We start from the raw sequence: 23,821 nt of genomic DNA, 5'->3' as shown, positions 1-23,821 counted from the left end.
GTCTCAGGGGACTATGGCAAGTAACACTTAAAGCACTAACTTTTCGTTACAGCTACAGTGCAGAAACTGGCCCTGTGTGATTAAAAGAAAGTGACTTTTTTCTTGAGGGTACCTGATTCTCCTACGTCACTTTCATGAACTTCCCGCCCCAGTTTCCCTAACTTTACCATATGGTGACACATGTGGCAGCGCAGAGTGCTCTGTTTTACACAAGTGCTTTATCTTTTCTCCTAAGTAGTTAGCTTAGGTGATGCTTGTTTGCTTCATGACCTAATGCAAGGAAAAGTGCAGTATTTATAACCTCCACAGCGAAAAAACCTGACGGATATTTATACTGAGTTTTTTTTCTACCCTCAGCGTCACCTGACAGTTGAAGAGTCTATAGTTTCCATATTTTCACTACTTACCAATGAAATTGTATCTAAACAGAATCATGTTCCAGTACAACGTGGAGGCTCCATCTTGCTTTTTAAATGGATTCTAATAGGAATAGGAACTATTACTAGTGGACCAGAAATGCCAGTTGTTAGATTCTCCTGCAAGGTCTGAAGTTTCAGAGACTCAAATTATTGCCACAAATACCTGGCAGCATCTGTTGTTTTCAAGAATAACAAGTTAAAGAAGATCTATATTTTACTGAGACTTACATTAAACATTATGTAATAGAGGCAAAATGTTATTTGAAGAGCTGTCTCTGGGAGGCCAACAGAGTGAGTTGTTTCTAAAAATGCTGGTGAAAATGACTTCACTCATTGTAAGGCCACCACAAAACAGACCAAACACTGGAGTTAAGGGAAAGGTTTATTGTTGGCTGGGGGAAGCCCAACGGGCCAGAGGGAGAGAATGAGAGAGTAAGAAGGCACATGTAGGGGAAACAGGTCCTATTATACCTTTGCTGGGGTCCACGGAGGTAGCAGCAACTGGGAAGTGGAGGTAGAAGTGACACCTGTGCTTGGGCCATCTGGTCACCTGGCTTCTAGCAATGGCAGTGGGGTCTAGAACCTAGGATGGTGTCCAGGGCATAGACACGCCACAGATAAGTCTGTGCCATTTTGCCACTTTACTAACATTCCCCCCTTTTGTTTTTTATAAAGCAAGTGTTGTATGGGATTACATCAGTTGCAAAAGTCCAGGAGGGGTAGAGGGAAGATGATCTGTCTTTAAAGCTACTTCCTGCGGACATGGGGCAATGCTTCAAGCCAAGATCTCCTGGGTGAGGAGCCGAGTATATCCCTGTAGCAGCATTTGCTTGACCGCCTGGTTGGTGAAGGCTTTGGTTCGTTCCATTATCAACTCCTGTGAACACTTAAACAGACAGGGTAATATAAAAGACAGGGTGAGAATAGCAGCCAATGGTCTTAAGAGTGGCATCAACCAAGTAAGGAGAGGATTTCATAGAGAAGAGAACAAAGGGTCTCTGGACCCTAGTGAAAACTATCTGATGGATGTGGTTTTGCCTGGCCTGATTGGTTAACATAATAACAACACTGTTAGTGAGGTGATATGGCTTTGGAGACCTCAGGTGGCATCAGCTGAGGTCTCAATGGACCTAGTGACCTCCTCATGTAACGAGTTGTTTTGGAGTCAGTTGGTTGAGATAACGTTGTGGTCCAAAGCTGCTCCTGAGATCACAACTGAGGAGAGAGGCTGTGAAGCTGATCCCAGCCAAGCGGAGAAAGGCCGCTCATCTCTTGTGGGTAGAAAGTTTTGTCTGTAGAAAAATTCTGAACAATCATACAACATTAAGGGGGGGGGGGGGGACAATCAATACACATGAGTTGGGAATAGAGCCATTGATGTAAGAGTAGAGGCTGTGATTTCAAAGGAATGAGGCCTCAAGTGGGCTAGACAGGGTCTGGAACAAAGGACAGAGTCATTATTGGAAGACATAAGAAAGCTACTGTCTAGGCTGGCACCGCAGCTCCCTAGGCTAATCCTCCGCCTGCGGTGCTGGCACCCCAAGTTCTAGTCCCGGTTGGGGTGTTGGTTCTGTCCCACTTGCTCCTCTTCTAGTCCAGCTCTCTGTTGTGGCCCAGGAAGGCAGTGGAGGATGGCCCAAGTGCTTGGGCCTTGCACCTGCATGGGAGACCAGGAGGAAGCACCTGGCTCCTGTCTGTCTCTTCACATGGAGTACATCATAATGGAGGTGTGAACCTCCTTGAGAAGGCACCCTGTTGACTTCCATTATCAAGCTGGCCTGGGAGGAGAGCTGGCCAGATAAAAGCAGGTGGCATCTCTAACAGGAAACTTAACAGTTCTGTCTGCAATGTTGCTGACCCTACTTGGCTGTCCCCTCAGTGGTTACTTTGGAAGCTGGGCCAAGTGAAGAGCTTTTCAGCTTAGAGCCAACAAGATCTGTGGCTCTGACCTGCAGTCCTTCAACTCCAGGGCAGTTCCATTTCCAGTGATCCAACTCTTGGCTGGCAGAGCTGCCAGGGCTCTTCATAAGCTGACTTCTGCTGAAGTCCTGGCTTTTCACATTGAAAGCCACTGCAGTGGACTGGCCTGTTGGGTCTCCCTGATGCCAGATCACTGTATACAGCAGCCGTTAATTGGCCTGCCATCTATCTTTACATCACTTCTGCTACCTAACTTCCTTTTCTTCCTGGTTATTGTTGAAGCAGACCAAATGAAACTTTTAAGAGGATGCAAGTCAAGAGGGTGCTCAAGTCCCACCTCTAATCTTTGGTGGCCTAAACTAGAAGTCTATAGTCATGGGCATGTTCTGATAGTGGTTTTTTGTGAGGTAGACAATGCCCACAAGGAAAGCTATGTCCTCACTTTAAAATTTTCTCTCCCTTTGTTTGATCTGAAAGGGAGGTTTTGCCTGTTTACTGTGTCCATGGTGAAGTAAATCTAGCCATGAAATCATAATTTAAGCTCTCATTTTGGCTATGCTATTACTACAGAAGAATGTTAACCATCCCTTTTATAAGATCTAAAAATCAAACTGTACATCCTGGAGAGTGCTTCAATATAGGGTCAGTTTCCCATCTTGAAGATAATAGAGAAATGAGGGAACAAGTCAGGCTTTCCAGATTGCTTACTGAGGATAACAATATCAAATGAGAACCTAGCAAGCAATTTTAACTGTTAAATAACAACTTATAAAAACATTTACCAGAAGGTCCAATGCCTTCTATAAATTTTAAGACAAGAATACATTTATTTGGAAACATCTCTTAAATATCTACCATAGTGTAAATCATTTGACCAGCAACTCAAGCACAAACATGTAAAGACATTTTTAGTTCCTTTCGACCAACAAATTTAAAACATCTGATCCAGAGATTCATCTAGGTCATGTGAGCCAAAAGGTATCTTTATATTTGAGCTATCTTTTATCTATAAGCCAATTAAATCAGAGGTCTTAATAGATTTTCCCATGTAGACATACAATATGTACACACGTATAACATAACATACAAGATAGAATAATAAAGTAGTTTCAGTAATAGCTTCTTAAAATCTTTAACTGTTTTTTTAAATTACCAATTGATTCAAATGACTTTCTGGTCTTAGTAACCTCCATTAACCATACTTTCTCTCAGTTGGAACCTATAGTGTATTATTGGCTTCATCCACTTACAGAGCCATCCCAAAGTAGTGAATACAATAGAAGTGGCTGGGAAAAGTCCATCAGAACCTATAGGAGGACAGCTGAACACAGAGCCAAGAATGTTTTAGTTTTATGAGCAGCAAATATGATTTTTAGTGTTTGGAAGGGAATACAAATTGTGAATGACAAAAGACTTTAAATAGCCATGTTTTAAAATTATAAGCTCATTAGCCAACAAGAAGAGGCACTTCCTTACTCCATGCAATATTTTTGCAAGCACCTGTAGAATTTTATAAAACATTTAACCCTTTTAGGCCTCTGGGCCTTTCTCATTAAGATAACCATTACAGCTGGTGACACAAGACCATTAGACTTTTTAACTTTGGACATTTGTATCAGTAGCAATTTATATTATCATAACTTAAAATTTAGCACCGCTTCATATCTTGACAGTACCTGTAATATCATCCAAATAGCCTGATTAGTTGGTGTCTCTACAAGATGAGGGATATATCCTTTGATATTTCCAGGGGCCCAGCTGGAATATTGAAGTCCAAGAAATTTGGAACTTGATCTTTTTTTTGAATGCCAGTCAAGGATGCCAAGGAGGTTTAAAATATCTAGTAGAAATAACATCCCTTAACATCATGACATAATATAGACCAGATTTGATCATTGTAACAAAGTGATTACTCAAATGCTTTAGAAGAAGTATATAGTCAAACAAATCATAACTCTTAATAAAAGCTCAGCTGTTTTTAAACAATTAGAACTTAACAGAGACATTAAGATAATGCAATAGGTTACTTCAATGGAACACAAAATCTATGTCTCTGTTTTTTGTAAAGATTTATTTATTTATTTGAAAGTCAGGGTTACACAAAGAGAGAAGGAGAGGCAGAGAGAGCGAGAGAGCGAGAGCGAGAGAGGGAGAGAGGTTTTTCATCCGCTGGTTCACTCCCCAATTGACTGCAACATCCGGAGCTGTACTAATCTGAAGCCAGGAGCCAGGAGCTTCCTCTGGATCTTCCCATGTGGGTGCAGGGACCCAAGGACTTGGGCCATCTTCCACTGCTTTCCTAGGCCATAGCAGAGAGCTGAAATGGAAGTAGAGCTGCCGAGACTCGAACTGGTGCCCATATAGGATGCTGGCACCACAGGCAGTAGCATTACCCGCTATGCCACAGCACCAGCCCCAAAATCTATGTCTCTTTGGTTGTTCCAAAAATCAGAGAGAAAAACCTTAAATTTAAGGGCTAGTGCATGGAATCATATCTCATAATTTGGAACACTTATAACAGAGTCAGAACTAGGGAAGAGAGAATAGCTTACTGGAGCTGGCTAGAAAACCGACAGAGTCACCAATTAGACAAAACTATCCAAAGGAGATGCTGCAGGTTTTAAACAGATTTTTAAGATGATTTAAATATTGAATAACATATGCATTGCAAAAACCTCATTGTTTTAACAGAGGATCAGATTCTAGTTCTATGTCAAATAGACTAATAGCTTTTGCTTTCCATCTGCTGATTTCCTTGATTACATTTTGAAATCACCTTTTAGAATTCTCCAAATTAAAACAACATTTTCTAAATAAGGTAACACATTGAATTTCAACCTTAGTTACTTTTAAGCAGTGTTAAACTATTTTCATATGGACAGTTTATGAAAATGTTAGCAAACCCACTAGTTTTTCTATAGAATATAAGGTGTTAAGAGTACCAATATTTACATTTATACACATTTATCTCATTTGCCTTTACTCAATTTACATTTAGCAATTATACCTGAATGACTGAGGATTCTGGTATATAACATATATATAGAAAATAAATATCTCTATCTGGATTAAGGTCAAAATTGCATTCATATGGAATTCTACTCCTTTTATAAGACTCTAGCTGTAAATCAGTGACATTAAACCAGAGGGGGCTATGAGTACTGATTAACCATTGCTATATAATCAGAAGCCTGCTAAAACAAATTGCAAAACAATTTTTGTAAGTTACAAAGAAATATTTTTAAAGGCAGTGATCTTCCTAGGTTCAAAGAGAGAAATTACTTCTTTTTTCTTTTCTATTTGAGAGGTAGAGTTACAGACATTGAGACGGAGAGACAGAGAGAAACGTCTTCTGTCTGCTGGTTCACTCCCTTCTACTGCTTTCTTAGGCCATAGCAGAGAGCTGGATTGGAAGGGAGCAGCCAGGACTAGAACTGGTGCCCATATAGGATGCCGGCTCCTCAGGTGGAGGATTAACCTACTGCGCCACAGCCCAGCCCCAAAGAGAGAAATTCCTTTAAACCCAATGTCCAGTTACAGCTGAACCAAATTTTCATGCACAAGATTATTATTTACCAAAGACATCTTTTTAGATTTTAATTGAATTTGAGTCTTCTTTTTACCCAAAGAACACCTTAGGCCAATGATGCCCTAGTCAACAGTCAGCCACTTTGGACTCTGAAACAAAATGTTTAGGCAGCTGCCAGACAAGTCCCATGGGTGACTGTGGGCTAGGGGCCAATGTGCCAGGGACAAGAAGTCTTCACCATTATTTTACGTTTAATGGTAGGGGGCATCCACTAGAGCGGGGCGGGGAGGGGGGGGATCCCCTCTGGAAATTTCTAAGGAGGGGAATCTGATAGTTGATAGAGGGCAATTAGGGAAAGGAGATGTGTCTGGAAATAGTAATAAACTGAATGAGCCTGCTGGTTTGAAGGGCCAGTAGTCTTGGTCCTGATCATTAATTATTTCACATAGTATGGGAGACATGTATCTAGGAATTGCTCACTAATGGGACCAGGAAATCGAGTTTGTAGAAATTGAGGAGATCTGATGAGGTCAGATTGATGTTCAGTTATAAGGTAGGGACAAAACCCATCAAAAGACCTGATTATCCTGTATGGCTTGCTCATGATAAAACAAAAGAGCCATCAAAAGGGTGGGATACCTAATTTGTTTTTGCAGTAAACAGGGAGTTCTGAAGGATGGAATCACCACTCCCTTGCTATTCTTATGGTAAAATTGGAACAGGAGAGGGAGGGGCAAAGACTGGTTGGAGGACAAGGACCTGAAAGTGAAGGCATGGAGACGGGGTCCATTCCTAAATTTGCCTTTGCTTCTCCAGGAGGAGGGTGTTCGAGAGGATGGTAGATAAGGCAGGAGGAGTAGAGGTCCGGCAAGGGTTGGTTCTGAGATAGGTTGGAATTACCAGGCAGGAGGGGGAGGGTACATTGAGTGAGACAGTGAGAGCTGGCTTCATGAACATAGAATAAAGTGGTTTTGGCTTTTTTTTTTTTTTTTTTTTGACAGGTAATTATAGACAGTGAGAGAGACAAAGAGAAAAAGGTCTTCCTTCCATTGGTTCACTCCCCAAATGGCCACTATGGCCGGCGCTGTGCCAGTCTGAAGCCAGGAGCCAGGTGCTTCCTCCTGGTCTCCCATGTGGGTGCAGGGGCCCAAGCACTTGGGCCATCCTCCACTGCCCTCCCAGGCCACAGCAGAGAGCTGGACTGGAAGAGGAGCAACCGGGACTAGAACCTGGTGCCGGCACCTCAGGCAGAGGATTAACCAAGTGAGCCTTGGTGCCAGCCCCAGTTTTGGCTTTTTAGCAAGAGCTTTGGAAGTTAAGAGAACTTAAACTGGAGAAGGTTTAGAGCTGAGATAGGAGAAAGCTTGAACGTGGAAATTTTCTTCCATTTTCCCCAAATGCTCTCAGAAGTGATAAAGATCTTCAATAGTGTAAGGGTCAAACGTGAACTGGTTGTTGAGGTAGAGGACAACCGAGAGGGGGTTGGACTGAACACAGGACGAAGGAGTTCTTGTGGCAACCCATGGAGTCGGACTGGCAGATATCGGGCATCCCCAAGATCACAGCCATCCAATGGGGAGGGGAGGGGAACAGAGAGTGGGGATTATCATGCAGGCACCCACAGGAGCCTGAGGCTTAGAGCTCATGGAAAGGTATAGAGGGGCCGGTGCTGTGGCATAGCGGGTGAAGCTGCTGCCTACAGTGCTTGGTATCCCATTTGGGTGCCAGTTCGAGTCCTGGCTGTTCTACTTCCAATCTAGCTCTCTGCTATGGCCTTGGGAAGCAGTAGAAGATGGCCCAAGTCCTTAGGCCATTGCACCCATATGGGAGACCCAGAAGAAGCTCCTGGCTCCTGGCTTCAGATTGGCTCAACTCTGGCTGTTGCAGCCATCTGGGGAGTGAACCAGTGGATGGAAGATCTCTCTCTCTCTCTCTCTCTCTCTTTGCCTCTGCCTCTCTGTAACTCTGTCTTTCAAATAAATGAAAATAAATCTTTAAAAAAATAAAAGAGGCTTCTTAAAAATAAAAAGAAAGAAAAGAAAGGCGTAGAGCCTGTAATAAGGCATAGAGCCTATGGTAAAGAATAAAGCCTGTGAAGGGGCAGAAGGCCCGTGGAAGGCATAAAGCCCATGGGAGGTTTTGGTGCCTGGTACCAGGACTTCAAGAAGAAGCAGAGTAGAACCACAACCCATGGTACAGGTCACCATGAGAGAATTTCCCCTTCCACATCTCACCTCAGATTTGAAAGACTGATGTGTGGATGCAGATCACACAGCATTCCTGTGGCATGGAAGGAGGTGCAGGGGTGTGTTTTGTGGCTGGCAGAAATCCAGGATCCCAGAGCAGCTTAGATCTCCAAGGGGAAAGCAAGGTCAAGGGGAGAGCCTGGATCCAAGTCACGGCACCAATATAAAGTCACCGCAAAACATACCAAACACTGGAGTTAAGGGAAAGGTTTGTTATTGGGTTGGGGGTGCCTGACGGGCTGGAGGCGAGAGGGCATGTGCTTGGGAAGCAGGTCCTGTTTGCCTTTGCCAGGGGCAGGAAAGTAGAAGCAGCGAATCCCATTAGGGTGGGGGTAGACCTGAAACCTCTGGTTGGGCCATCTGGTCACCTGGCTTCCAGCAATGGCAGCAGGTTGTAGAGCCTAGGATGGTGTCCAGGGCATAGATGGTACCACAGCTAAGACTGTGCCATTTTACTAATACTCTTTGTTGTATGTTTTTGTGCCACTTTTAAAAAGTTATTTATTTATCCACTTATTTATTTGAAAGGTGAAATGGCAGAGAGAGAGAGAGAGTGAGATATCTTCTGTCCTCTGTTTCACTACCCAAATGGCTAGAACAGCCAGAACTGGATCAGGCCAAGCCAGGAGCCCAGAACTCGATCTGAGTCTCCCACTTGGATGGCAGGGACTCAGGTACTTGAGTCATCATCCGCTGCTTTCCAAAGCACATTAGCAGGGAGCTGGATCAGAAGAGGAGTAGCCAGGAATCAAACTGGCACTCTCATATGGATTGGGGCATTAAGATGTGGTGGCTTAACTCATTGCACCATAGTGGTCACCCCTTCGTGTTACTGTTTATTATAGGAATAAAATGTCTAGATATTGACTAAAGGGCTGAATATGTTGACATTGCTCTACTCATTAGTAGATAAGAACTCAGTGTGTATCATTGGGGGTAATTTATTTTTAATGCCAATATTAATGATTAATTATGAATTATGGTAATTACCTATACCTTTTGGCAATAATAGGATCGGCAAAAACATAACTGGAATGCCATTAGCCATAGAAATGCATAAATTATTTTGTCATATTATCTTGGGAAAGACAAGCCACACTACTTTATTAGCTAGCTTTAGGATATAATAAATAATAACAACATTTATAGAAGTTCTGAGTACACAGATCAAGTTCACACAAATTAATGTTTTTGATCCTAATAGCAATCCTGTAATATTACCTAATATCAACCTTATACATTATCTCCAATGGCTAGAAGAGGAAGCAGAGGCTCAGGGAGATTTAGGTAGTTATTAATTTGTGCTCCTAAAATAGGTTGAGTGCCAACAATGTGCCTGATGACAGGGACTCAGAAGTTAACATCAGAGAATATTATGTTACAATGAGAGCTAATGGCAGATTAGGATTAAAAATTCCTCAGTGACTCTCAATCTAGGGCTTTGTGCTGTGTTTTCCAGCCATATCATCCATCCTAAAAGCTTCCACACAGTACTGGAAGCATGCTTCAGTAGCATTGTCGGAAGCACAATGCTAGGCTGGATGGATATTTCATGTTTTACAAGAAGGTATTTATGTGTTATACTGTATATTTTTCATTCTTATTGTCAAATCCTAGGATCACACTTATTAAAACCAAGTGCTGCTCAAGAAATACCCTGTAGGTTTTTGAGCTCAGCTTTTGCAGACAAGCCAAGCTTCCCAGTAGCCTGTTACATGTGCAAATGACAGGGCTCAAGCTTCCCTGGCTGTTCCAAAGAAAAGTTAGTAGTTAGAGAACTGAAAGTGTTTTTTCTTTTTTAAACGTCCCATTATCACCCCCCACACATAACACCTTACCCCAGCTTCCAATGAACAGTAACTAATGAGACCAATTTGTTGTTAATTTTTCCCATTAAGAGTGGCATTTCAGACTGAATACCAGTAACAACTGCTAATTATTGGAGGTTAGGGAAATGAGTCAACTACCCTTTTCTTTCCCACTCTGGATCTGATTAGTTTCCCTCTATTCATTGGTCAGTTAGTGGCCAAGGATAAAGTCATTGGAATATTCACAGCTAGAATTAGATGACTTTGCAGGCCTAGGGCTATTTTAAAGCAAGCAGCACTGACAGATAAGAATCAATGCTAAACATGCAAGATGGTTATGCATAAGTTGGTTATGCAGTAGCCAAAGGGGCACCTAGACAGTGATGACAGCAGTACTTCAAATTCCCCTCCCCCCCCCCCCCCCCCCGTTATGACTATTTTGCAGTTTGCAACAGTTAGGGTTCTTTGGTTTAAGCAACACAAAATGGCTGATTAATTTGAGCCATTGGAATAATATGAAATAACTCACAGAATCAAATGAAAAATAGAACCTCACTCTGGAAAGCAAAGCAATCATACATATCTAGAGGTAGAGATTGTAGAAATGAGTGAAAATAGTAGTTTATTTTCTTTCAGGTGGTTGCCTTTTCATGATGTGTACCAACTATTTCAGTTGAAAAAGCCACTCAGAGGCATAAAATATATGTTCTTCTTTGTTTCTCACAAGAATGCAAGTCAGTTGAATTAGACTCAGTCTCACGAAAGGTGACTCTGTTCCTAGGTTTGCCAGATTCACTAAGTAAAATATGGGATGCCTACTTAAATTTAGGTAGCAAACAAATTCTGAATATATTTTATATTTTTTCTTTATTTGAAAGACAGAAAGAGATTTCCCAGTAACTGCTTCACTTCCAAAATGCCCACAACAGCCAAGGCTGGGTGACACTGAAGGTAGAGCCTGGAACTTAGTCTGGGTCTCCCATGTGGGAAGCAGGAATCCAATTACTTGAATCAGCACCTGCTACCTCTCAGGGTGTGCATTAACAGGAAACTGGAATTGGAAGGAGCCAGGATTCAAACCCAAGCACTCTGTTATGGAATTAGAATTCAGGTATCCCAAGGAGCATCTTAACTGCTACGCCAAATGACCACTCCAATAAATAATTAATATAGTGTATCCTGTGCAATATTTGAAATATGCTTTAAAAATTTATTGTTTGTCTGAAATTTATATGTAACTATGTATCATTTATTTTATTTTATCTGGCAATCCTATCTGTCATTGAGCATCCTCCTTCTCCCAGGACCAACATGTCAGCTCAACATGTTCTTGTGATAATGACAGAGGTCAAGAATAAGTAAGTCCAATTATGCCAGCATTTTTTAAAACATGTCTCATGTTCTCGGTGCTGACATACTATTGGCGAAAGTAAGCAACATGATCAAGTGATGAGAAACTGTGTCACCCCCTAAAGGAGGGCATGGCTATGGCAGAGGAGGGGGATCTAGGGAGGAATGCAGAATTAGAGACATTCACAGTCTGCCCTGTGGATGGGTTTCAACCTCTGTTGTGTCATTCCTAATAAAAACAAATTCAAAGGGGAGAAAGTCTGAATGGCCCAATGTAAGCCTATGCACACTCCTTGGCCATGGGAGAATGGGTCATGTCACTTAATGGACAGTCTTCACAAGCCAATGGCTGTGCCTGAGTGGTGATTTCCTCAAAGGAAAGCCAGAGTGTCCTACCAAAGAAAGACATAGATTCTGAGCAGGTAAGACAGTAACTTTGCTGCATTTACACTTTTGATCATCTATAAGTGGGGCTAGTCTTGCATAAAAAGAAGAAAGGGTGAGTTGGAACCTACACAGCTATACAAACACATACAGGCAGTTCTGGGTCCACAAAAGTCAGAACACACTCTGGAGATATGGTGGAGAGGGCAAGTAAAGAAATACAAAAAGTGTGATGAGGGACAATCAAAGAAAGGTCAGCAGAGCAAGATTGTGTCAAAGCTTGACTTAAGGCTGGCTCATCGCACAGCAAAAGGAATCCACATGTTTAGGTGCACCTAGATTTCTATATTGTCTTAGAAACAACCATTTATACTGAATGGAAAAAATACACATTTCTTTTTTTTTTTTTTTTTAATTTGACAGGTAGAGTTATAGACAGTGAAAGAGAGAGACAGAGAGAAAGGTCTTCCTTTTTCCGTTGGTTCACTCCACAAATGGCTGCTATGGCTGGTGCTGCACCAATCCGAAACCAGGAGCCAGGTGCTTCCTCCTGGTCTCCCTTGTGGGTGCAGGGGCCCAAGCACTTGGGCCATCCTCCACTGCCCTCCCGGGCCACAGCAGAGAGCTGGACTGGAAGAGGAGCAACTGGGACTAGAACCTGGTGCCCATATGGAATACTGGCACCGCAGGTGGAGGATTAACCAAGTGAGCCATGGCACCGGCCCGAAGAACACATTTCTTTAAAAAATTTATGTGAGAAAGAGAATGAGAGGAGAGCTCCCATCCAATGGTTCACTTCCCAAATATCCTTAATGACCAGGACTTGGATGGGCTGAAACTGGAAGCTGAGAAGTCTATCAAATCTCCCTTGTGGGTAGCAAGGATCTACCTGCTACCTCCTAGAGTCTATACTATCAGGAAGCTGGAAGCTGGAGCTGGAGCCAGAAATCAAACCCAGGTACTCTATATGGCCTATGGGTGTTCTAACTGCCTGCCTAAATGCCTGCCCCCGTGCATTTCTTTAACACAAAATTTATATATATTTCAATTAAAGAATATAATCTATGTGATAATTCAGATTTTAAAATTAATATGTAATACTATTGTGCTGTCCAAATTAATGACCTTTTTAATCATTTATTTATTTGATAATCAGAGTTATAAGACAGATAAGGAGAAACAGGGAGAGGGAGATCTTTCATCCACTTGTTTATACCCCAAATGAACACAATGGCCAGACCTGGGCCAGACCTGTGACAGGCTGAAGCCAGGAGCTTCATCCAGATTTCCCATGTGGGTATCAGGGGCCCAGGGACGTGGGCCAACTTCTGCTGCTTTCCAAGGATCGTTAGCAGGGAGCTAGATTGGAAGTGGGACAGCTGGAACAAGAACCAGTGCCTATATTGATGCTGGCACTGTAGGCTGTGGTTTAACCTGCTCTGCCACAGTGCTGGGCCCAATGACATATTTTTAATGTATTTTTATAAAATACTAGAGAAATGAAGTAAAATTTTTAATTAATTAATTTATTTTATTTATTTATTAACATCAATATAGTTATTTATGAACAGAAATACTAGGCAAGCCAGCACTTTATAGGGTGATTCTGAAAACCAAAATAGTGTATGCATTTTATATCTTTCTTTTTGTTTTTTTTTTTTTTAAGATTATTTATTTGAAAGTCATAGTTACACAGAGAGAGAAGGAGAGGCAGAGAGAGAGAGTTGGGGAGGGTCTTCCATCCGTTGGTTCACTCCCCAACTGGCTACAACAACCACAGCTGCACTGATCTGAAGCCAGGAGCCAGGAGCCTCCTCCAGGTCTCCCATGAGAGTGCAGGGGCCCGAGGACTTGGGCCATCTTCCACTGCTTTCCCAGGCCATAGCGGAGAGCTGGATGGGAAGTGGAACAGCCAGGTCTTGAACCAGCACCCATATGGGATGCTGGCATTGCAAGCAGCAGCTTTACCCAGTACACCACAGCACCAGCCCCACATTTTATATCTTACAATAAATAGTATAGAAATTTGTTAAGATATTATGTGAAGAGAAGCCCTGATTACCTCTATTACTATAAATCAATTCCAGATGATTTAAAGAGTTCACCATAACAAGAAGGAAATAAACAAAAGAAAAAGAAGAAATAAATGTAAGAATTTATAGATATTAATGTTAGAAAAGCACCAACTATACATAAAAGCAGTGGAGGAAATCACAAAAGGAAGATCAATAGATATTAGAACTAAGATTTAAACTTCTGTAGAACAGAAATAATCACAAACTAAATTAAGACCCAGGGAATGAATTAGAGAAATTGCAACATGACAGCAACAGATCAATTCCTTACAATATAAGTTCTCTCATTAATCAGTAAGAAAAACAAAATAATCTAGATGAATTGGAGAGATCACTGAAACCGAATAGGTTGAAAACATCAAATAAATGTCTTGTAGCATTACATTTAGGAAGGTGTAATAAATCATACGAACATCCTCGAATAAAAATTGTTAACAGATTTTCTAGACAGAAACAAACTACTCAGTATACTACAATGACCCCAAAATTGAGCATAAATCCATATTACAAAGATTTTGAAAAATAAACAAGTTACATTTGCTGATACAAATAAGATGTTCCTGTTAACTAGAGAGTCCTTGGCAGTCATCCTTGTGGAGAATTAAGTAAAGATACTATTTGTACCACTTCCGCAGAAGAAAATGTGATCTAAAGGAAGAGTAAACTTTGGGAAACATACAAATCATAGGTTTTGGTCTTACCTTTCTCATTCATTAGCTGCCTGATTTTTACCCATTTTGTCTCCTATATCTACATATGTAAAGTGGTAGTAATAATAATTATGTCTTTATTTCTCAGAATTTCTATAAAGGTTTTATATGGTAATAGAATAAAATCTTTAATTTCTTCCCTACCTTGATCTTATAAGTGATGATCTAAATTTAAAATCCGGCACAGCGGGTTGACGCCCTGGCCTGAGGCTCCAGCATCCCATGTGGGTGCCAGTTTGGGACCCAGCTGCTCCTCTTCCGATCCGGTTCTCTGCTGTGGCCTGGGAAAGCAGTAGAAGATGGCCCAAGTGCTTGGGCTCCTGCACCCACGTGGGAGACCTGGAGGAAGCTCCTGGCTCCTGGCTTCGGAACGGTGCAGCTCTGGCCATTGCAGCCGACTGGGAATCGGATGTAGGACGGCTCTCTCTCTCTCTCTCTCTGTGCCTCTCCTCTCTCTGTATAGCTCTGACTTTCAAATAAATACATAAATATTTTAAATTAATTAAATACATAAATAAATTTAAATTCCAAGCATTGGGACAGGAAACTAGGAAGAAAATTTTACACCACTGATCTAAAAATTTATATCGTTTCTATATCTATATATGATTCCACATAGAAAAGGAAAATGGAGGTTAAAACTGAAAAGTCTGTGGACTTGCTTCATATGCTCCTGAAACATAGGAACACTGCTCTGTCCCACGGGTATTTTCTTCCTTTTGTTTTTGAGTCAAGTTGATAATGAAGTAGGTAACTAGAGGCATAGCTAAACAAATATTGAAAAGACCTGTGCTTTACTGGTTCAAAATGAAAACTTATCTTCTAGCAGAAGTTCAATGAGATCATTTCTTTGAGTGATATAGAGGCAGGAGGTGGAGATAGAAGCTTTAGTAATTTTTTCACATACATTTTGCCTACTTTACCATGTTTTAAACATCATGCTCTATGAGACTCACAGCCAGGAAAACAAAGTCCTTGTTGTAGGCCTCTGAGAGTTTAGTGAAAAGCACAGGTAGTGATCCTGTAGTTATGATTTGGTGTTGTGATGGAGAAATATGGGATCTGGATAAGAACACAGGAGGAACACTTCTGGAGCAGTGGGGGGTATAGAATGCAAATGATAGAAACATCTTGGAGCAGAGTAAGGAGTTACTCTGACCAGATGACCCCAGAATCTGGAAAGGAGTTAACCACATGAAGAGTTTAAAAACAGATTTTCCATGTGGAAAACCCAACACCAGAGCATAAGCAAATATGGCACATTCCAGGAACTGAAAGTTGTTTGGTCTGACTTCTGATTTGGATGGCACATTGCTAAAGGAGTAAGAAACTAAGCTGGAGATAGGCAAGGGCCAATTAGGAATGAAGTATTAAACTGAGTTTAAAAATCTGGATTTTATAGGAGTGGGAATAAGAGAGGGAAGAGATGTACAATTTGGGACATGCTCAAGCTGACTTGCCCCAAATGGTAGAGTTAGAAACATACCAGGGGATTCCAATTCAATCCCATTAAAGTGGCATGTACCAATGCCATCTCACTAGTCCAAGTGATCAATTTCTGTTCACAGTTGATCATAATGATAGGACTAAGAGTCAAAGGGATCACATAAACAAGACTAGTGTCTGAAAATACTAACCTATAGAATAAAAAAGGGAGAGAACAATCCAACATGGGAAGCAGGATACACAGCAGACTCATAGAATGGCGGATGCCCTAAACAGCACTCTGGCCTCAGAATCAGCCCTTAAGGCATTTGGATCCGGCTGAAAAGCCCATGAGAGGATTTCAGGCATGGAAAGCCAAGACACTCTGGCAAAAAAAAAAAAAAAAAAAAGAAAGAAAAAAAGAAAGAAAAGAAAAAAAGAAGAAAAAAAAAAAAACAACCTAAATGAAAGATCTCCACGAGTGAGATCCCAGTGGAAAGAACAGGTCATCAAAGAAGGAGGTAGCTTTCTCTGAAGGGAGGAGAGAACTTCCACTTTGACTATGACCTTGTCTAAATATGATCAGAGTTGGTGAACTCAAAAGGCTTCCATAGCCTTGGCAACTCATGACAAGCCTAGGGTGATTACTGATGCCATAAACAAAAGTGTCAATTTGTTAAGTCAACAACAGGAGTCACTGTGGACTTACTCTTCATGTAGGATCTCTGTCCTTAATGTGCTGTACATTGTGATTTAATGCTATAACTAGTATTCAAACAGTATTTTTCACTTCGTGTTTCTATGTGGGTGCAACTGTTGAAATCTTTACTTAATATATACTAAACTGATCTTCTGTATATAAAGAGAATTGAAAATGAATCTTGATGTGAATGGAAGGGGAGAGGGAGCAGGAAAGGGGAGGGTTGTGGGTAGGAGGGAAGTTATGGGGAGGGGGGAAGCCATTGTAATCCATAAGCTGTACTTTGGAAATTTATATTCATTAAATAAAAGTTAAAAAAATATCTGGATTTTATGTTGTATACACGGAGATTAATTAAAGAATACCATATTCACATTCACAATTTGGAAACAAAATTCTGATTGTGGTGTGGTATGGAGCATAAAGAGAGGTAATCTAAGCAAAAGAATTAGTTTTAATCTTGTTGCAGTAACTCAGGCCAAAAATTTAAAAAGTTGATTCGCAAAACAAGGCTTAGTGGGAGAAGGGACAGAGAGTAATGAATGAGACTGAGAGATATTCAAAAGGCGTAAGTCACACAACTTGGGGATCAACTTTATATGCAGGCAATGAAGGAGAGAGAGCAGACAGGGGAGATGTATTGTTTGTTCTTTGTTTTACTTGTTTACTTTGCATGACATTTAATAAGACAATAAAACACAAGAGTTTTGTAGGAAGGAAGATGATGACTTCAGTTCTCAGTATTTTGGATGCTGGGTCTCTGTGAAGCATTTATTGGACATGCTGAATAGTCTATTGGAAATGTCATAATAAAAATCTGGGCTGGAGATAATGATTTGGGATCATCAGTAATGTGGCTTTTGCTTTTGAAGCCACAAAGTAGAGGAGATCTCTTAAGAATATGTAGATTGAGATGAAGAAAAAGAACAGTGACCAAACCCTTAAATACTTGTGCAGATGTTTAAGGAACCAGACAAAATGAGTCGGAGAGCTAAACTGGGAAGGCTGACCAGCAGAGTGAACAGAAAAACAGTTGAGTTTGGTGTCCTAACAACCAAAAAAATAAAGGACTGGGAAAAGGTTGAAATCAACAGAGTTAAATAACTTGGTGAAAAAGAGGATCGTACTAAAAATTGTGTTTGGACCTAGAAAGAATATTATTATTCGCAAGTTTCCCTAGGTAAAAGTTCTTTGGTGAAGAAGAGAATCTAGATTGCCATCAAATGGTATGATTAAATGGGAGATGAAGGTGTGGTGTAGAACAACTCCTTCAAGAAATTCTGCAAAAGACATTGAAAGTTCATAAGAGAATTGCATGGAGTTTGGAAAGGGCTCTTCTTTGAAAGCAAAAAGACTACATATCATATGAGAAGACACAGGTACAAAATAAAGTAGGAAAATGAGTGATGAAGTAAGACCCATTGAAAGTGATCCAGAGACAAGAAGGATACAATGATACAACCTGCTCACATTTCTGAATGTTCAATATGGACATTTTCCAACCTCTTGAGATGCAGGACTTGATAGTATTATCCCTTATTCTATATTTCATTTCCAGTTTTATCAAACAGTATTGATGGGAGATTGAGCAAGGAGCTTAACTTCCATGTCCCAAGTATTTATACCTTTTATAAAAAGGGTAATAGGGAGAAAATTGTATACTTTTTTTACTTTTAAATTTTATGTTTTTATTTTAGAGATGTGGAGCTTCTCTCAATTTTTTATTTTAAAATGTTTGACATATAAAATTTGTACATATTTATGGGATACCATGTGACATGTCAACATATGTATGCATAGTGTAATATACAATCAGTAAATATATCTATCTCTTCAAACATTTAACATGCCTTTAAGGCATAAGTTTCCAAAATCCTATCTTCTAGTGTTTTTTTTTTTTTAAACAGAAAAACATAGTGCATTAACACAGTCACCCTACTGTGGAACAGAACCTCAGAACTGTTTACTCCTATCTAACTCTACCCTAGTACCTATTAATCAATCTTTCTCTATCCCTCCTTACTTCTCAAGTATAAACAAATCCTCTTCCCCACTTGTTTTTAAATTATTATCTGACATATCTGTATTTCTTCTCTTTCTGCTGCATCTTATGTTACAATTCATAGGTAACTACAACTTGAGCAATGAGGGCTTTTATAATAATTATCTTTCTGTTATGGGTTTTAGATTGTTGAGGAAGGCATCTAGACTATTTAAACCTTGCTGTTGGACACTGTCATTGATTTGTATTTTGTTGTGGTTTATTTGGAGATGTTTAGAACATTGGCTTACTCTTCTGGGAATTAGACATTGACTATTAAGCAGAAGAAAGAGACATCTAGGGTCTCTGAATTCTAAGCCCATTCATAATTCTTTATCAGATCATCTTTGACAAGCCATTATTCCTATCTGTACCTCATGTTCTTCCTTATAAAATGGTTGTGACCTTTCAGGTCCTCATAGTAAAAGTCTGGAAGAGCATATTGCAAACCAATGTATGAATACAAGAAAATGACCCTTAATCTTAATAGCTAAAAGAGGGAATAGAAACTCTATAAATAGAAGTCTAAATAATGGGCATCAACTAAAGGTCAACTTCTGCCACTGGGTTTGATTTGAAGTTGCCTGTACCTACCCAGATGTCACTGTAATGTGAATTCTAAGGTCAAAAGTGGCCTCCTCCCCACTGTTCCTTGTACAACTGTGAACTAGTCAGTTGCCCAAGTATCAGAAATGTCTCCTAACAGGGATTTACAGAGACTATGGCTATAGGAAGTTGCTTATACAAGCATAAAATATTCCTGTTCTATTCACTACTAAGTGGAGTCCCTAATGAGAATGAAGAGTGAGAAAAAAAATAAGATTATTTATTATTATGAACTCTTTCATGCTCTCTTGTCCTCTTCCATCCTGGAGACACATACTGTCTCATGGACAAGCGCATGCAGCTGAGTTGGAAAAAAAGAAGACGAAAAGAAAGAAAAAGGAAAACCACAGTCAAACCATAAACTATGCTATTTGTAACCAGTACATAACCTCGGTGATGAAATTTGTGAGTAATTCACTTCCCACATAAGCCTACTAATGTGGGATCTGATGTTGCCACAGGAAACACTAATGAAGGAAGTCAGACAGCAGTACAGCTTGCCCGTGGGGACTCATTTTTCACAGCACCAAAGAGTAATTTCTGTCGTTTTCAGCCATCTGGTAGCCTGGATTGTGAGGATGAAATTTCATTCAGGAAGTGCTTAGGAGCGTGGGCCTTGGAGTCTGCCTGGTTTCAGATTCCTTTTCTACCTCTCACCTAGTGCCATCTATGCCTCAGTTTCCCACCTGTAAAAAAAAATCCCCATAGGGTACTGTTTCCATTATACAGTTATTGAGACGATGCTTGTAAAGTACTCTGCATAGGTTCCTATGTATAGTAAGTTTTAAATTAAAGCTAACTATTAGTAGTGGTGATGGTAGTATTAATAGTAATTGTACTACTATGTGAATTAATGGTATAACTAGTACTCAAACAGTACTTTATACTTTTTGTTTCTGTGTGGGTGCAAACTGTTGAAATCTTTACTTAATATATACTGAAATGATCTTCTGTACAGAAAGATAATTGAAAATGAATCTTGATGAAGAATGCAATGAGAGAAGGAGTGGGAGATGGGATGGTTGCAGGTGGGAGGGTGGTTATGGGGGGAAAAGCTGCTATAATCCAAACATTGTACTTTGGAAATTTATATTTATTAAATAAAAGTTTAAAAAAATAGTAAGTGTACTATAATATTGTTGTAATGTCGCAACTGATAGAGTTAGAAATATGCCAGGGGATTCCAACACAATCCCATCAAGATGGCATGTACCAATGCCATCGCACTAGTCCAAGTGATCAATTTCAGCTCACAATTGATAGCTCTGATAGGTCTAAGAATCAAAGAGATCACACAAACAAGACAAGTATCTGCTAATACTAACTGATAGAATCAAAAAGGGAGAGAAAGATCCAACATGGGACGCGGGATACACAGCAGACTCATAGAATGGCAGATGTCCTAAACAACACTCTGGCCTCAGAATCAGCCCTCAAGGCATTCGGATCTGGCGGAAGAGCCCATGAGAGTATAGCAGGCATGGAAAGCCAAGATATCATGGAAAAAAAAAAAAAAGACCTAAATGAATGATCTCTGTGCGTGAGATCCCAGTGGAAAGAACGGGGCCATCAAAGAAGGAGGTACCCTTCTCCGAAGGGAGGAGAGAACTTCCACTTTGACTATGACCCTATCGGAATAAGATCAAAGTCAGCGAACTCTAAAGGCTTCCATAGCCCTGGCAACTCATGACTAGAGCCTAGGGAGATTACTGACGCCATGAACAGGAGTGTCAAATTGTTAAATCAGCAACAGGAGTCACTGTGTACTTACATCCCATGTGGGATCTGTCTTTAATGTGTTGTCTAATGTGCAGTGATGCTATAACTAGTACTGAAACAGTATTTTTATACTTTGCGTTTCTGTGTGGGCACAAACTGATGAGGTCTTTACTAATTATATACTGAATTGATCTTCTGTATATAAAGAGAATTGGAAATGAAAAAAAAAAACCTGGTGTTAAATTGGAAATGGCATAGAAAATTAATTAATTTTTAAAAACATATTATGTAGGATCTCTGTCTTTAATGTGCTGTACATTGCTATTTAATGCTATAATTAGTAATCCAATGGTAGTTTTTTCACTTTATGTTGCTATATGGGCAAAATGTTGAAATCTTTACCTAATATATACTAAACTGATCTTCTGTATATAAAGAGAATTGAAAATGAATCTTTACACGAATGGAAGGGGAAAGGGAGCGGGAAAGGGGAGGGTTGCGGGCGGGAGGGAAGTTATGGGAGGGGGGAAGCCATTGTAACCCATAAGCTATACTTTGGAAATTTATATTCATTAAATAAAAGTTTAATAAAAAAATATTGTTGTAATGTCAACTTGCCCGTGATATCGGCCTTATTAATTCAGTTTTTAAGTTCTGAAGTTTATCACCTGGACTGTTATACATCAAGACAAGACAGTGTTTAGATTTCTTTTGTAGTGATTAACCCATGGTTTCCTTAAGTACTACATCTTATTAACATAACATTGTCACTGATTTTCTTTCCATGGCATTTTGGAGGACATATTGAACTTTATTTATTATCATATGTATCTGTATATGCACATAAAATATATTTAGAAACATTGATCAGAAAAATTTATAATTAATGTATACAGATTTGCATACTCTAATATTTAAATGAAGTTTATTTTAATCAGAAAAGAACTAGGACATTTTCAGTGTAGGGCTATGTGTACTTCCTACAGCACACAGATGGCCACAGAGGAAGGTATTTTCACCTTGTAGTCCGAAAATGGATGAGCAGATAGTTAACGATATGCATCTTAAAAGTACCTTGGTTACTTAACATAAGAATGCAAATGAAGTCATAAAAAATCAAATTCCCTGCTTCCAGGTCCATGACCCAGTCCTGCAAGCCTCCTTTTACTGACATGGCTACACATTCCATTTGCTTTTGCCTTTACAGTTCCACCAAAGATCTCCAACATCTCCTCGGATGTCACTGTGAACGAGGGCAGTAATGTGACCCTGGTCTGCATGGCCAATGGACGCCCTGAACCTGTTATCACCTGGAGACACCTTACTCCAACTGGTAAGAAACCCTTCAGTTCCAGGATGCCATATACTGGTAAAGATACTCTCTTGCTCCTGAGATCTCAGTGGTCAAAAGAGCAATCATGGATTATGTTCATAAAATACTAAGAAAAATGCTACGTACATCTTATTTAGACTCTGTATGGTTATTGCTAATGTGTTCAGTTTTTTAAAGTTTACAACCATTTTAAATAGGTCATCTTCTCAGGGTAAAAATAAAGGAGGATTAAATGACTTGATATTTTATCTAAAGTATATCCCAGTTTGGACTTGAGTGTCTTGTGGTACCGCTTTACATGAATTAAATTTACAGAATTGTTTGTATTGCTTTGCTTCTTATAATCATCATCATAGCTAGGTTTCAAGTCCCTCCTGATTTTTGACATTTTTCTAAATGTTATACCAAATATTTATTATTTAATGTATCCCTAGTCTTCTACTCTACCAAGTACATTTTCTTATATGTAAAACTATATCTTTACAAATGATTCAGTCTTTGAAGAATAGGACTTACTATTTAACTGTCCTAGAAGAGGAACGATGGATCAATTACTCTTATAAGAAGCCTTTTATTTTGATAGAGCACTCCCATCTTTTAAACAATTTATTCTTTTAAAGTTTCCTTCTATATGTATCTAGAGATTTAATTTATAACATAATCATAAAAAATAAGCAAAACTGAATATAAAATGGGTCTTTCTTAATATATTTCCAAAGGGCCAGCGTAGTGTTTGGATGTAATGACTTTTAGAATCTCTGTAACTTGTGGTGTAAGAACATAGAGTCTTCTTTTTTTATAAGATTTCAAATTAATTTCTCAGGTAACGTTTAGACCAATCTATGGAGCGGTCTTATATTTAGACAGTTATTTTTATTAGAGTTTTCTGTTTTCTTAAGAAAATGTCACTCAAAACCCATCCTTATTAATACATGAAACTCATCATTTTTAACATATGTTTATATACATATATCAAATGTATATACTTCATATATATGTATTTTGATATATAAAATATATATTTTGGTATATACATATATCAAAAATGTGTGAAAAAATACATGTGAGACACTTATTTGGGAGATCAATTTCCAACTCACTCTCACAGATTTGTATTATGACTTACATGGGAGAAAAACACATGAAGAGGATTATCTGAGGAATGAACTGGCAGATACCACATGTTTCCCTTAGAATAAGTTAAAATTTCAGAGCATATTCTATTTGATTGGCATTATATTAGCCCCAAAATCCATGCCACCTAGCCCTGTCTCGAGTAGTATTGTTTAAAGATGACAATTTGGTGTAAAAGCTATTTGCCTGTAATAAAAGATGGTATCAAAGATGCCCTCTAAAATTGTTTCACTTACTCTAATGTTGTGGAGAGATTATTCATTTTTTATATAATTTTCTTTTGAAAGGATCCCTTGAGGGAATTCCCCTTTGTCTAGTATTATTTTTCTAAGAAAAATTTTTGAATGGACCCAAGTGCATGTTTATAAGTGATTGTGAGTCCTTCATTGTATTGACTGATAACAAACATCAAGCTAAATTTA

The 23,821-nt window shown here is 39.5% G+C and overlaps 1 protein-coding gene across 3 annotated transcripts in view; it reads left to right on the top strand.

Moving 5' to 3' along the window:
• Nucleotides 1-23,821, top strand: part of LSAMP (limbic system associated membrane protein) — a 669,653-nt gene that overhangs the window by 435,155 nt on the left and 210,677 nt on the right. For all 3 annotated transcript variants that reach the window (XM_062208501.1, XM_062208484.1, XM_062208493.1), the window contains exon 3: nt 22,140-22,265. In XM_062208501.1, coding sequence (XP_062064485.1) covers nt 22,140-22,265 — 126 coding nt within the window. The remainder of the gene's footprint in view (nt 1-22,139; nt 22,266-23,821) is intronic.

This window comes from Lepus europaeus, chromosome 2, assembly GCF_033115175.1.
Source record: "Lepus europaeus isolate LE1 chromosome 2, mLepTim1.pri, whole genome shotgun sequence".
Lineage (NCBI taxonomy): Eukaryota > Metazoa > Chordata > Mammalia > Lagomorpha > Leporidae > Lepus > Lepus europaeus.
Note: the sequence above shows the minus strand (reverse complement) of the source record. Positions and strands in the feature narration are given on the sequence as shown.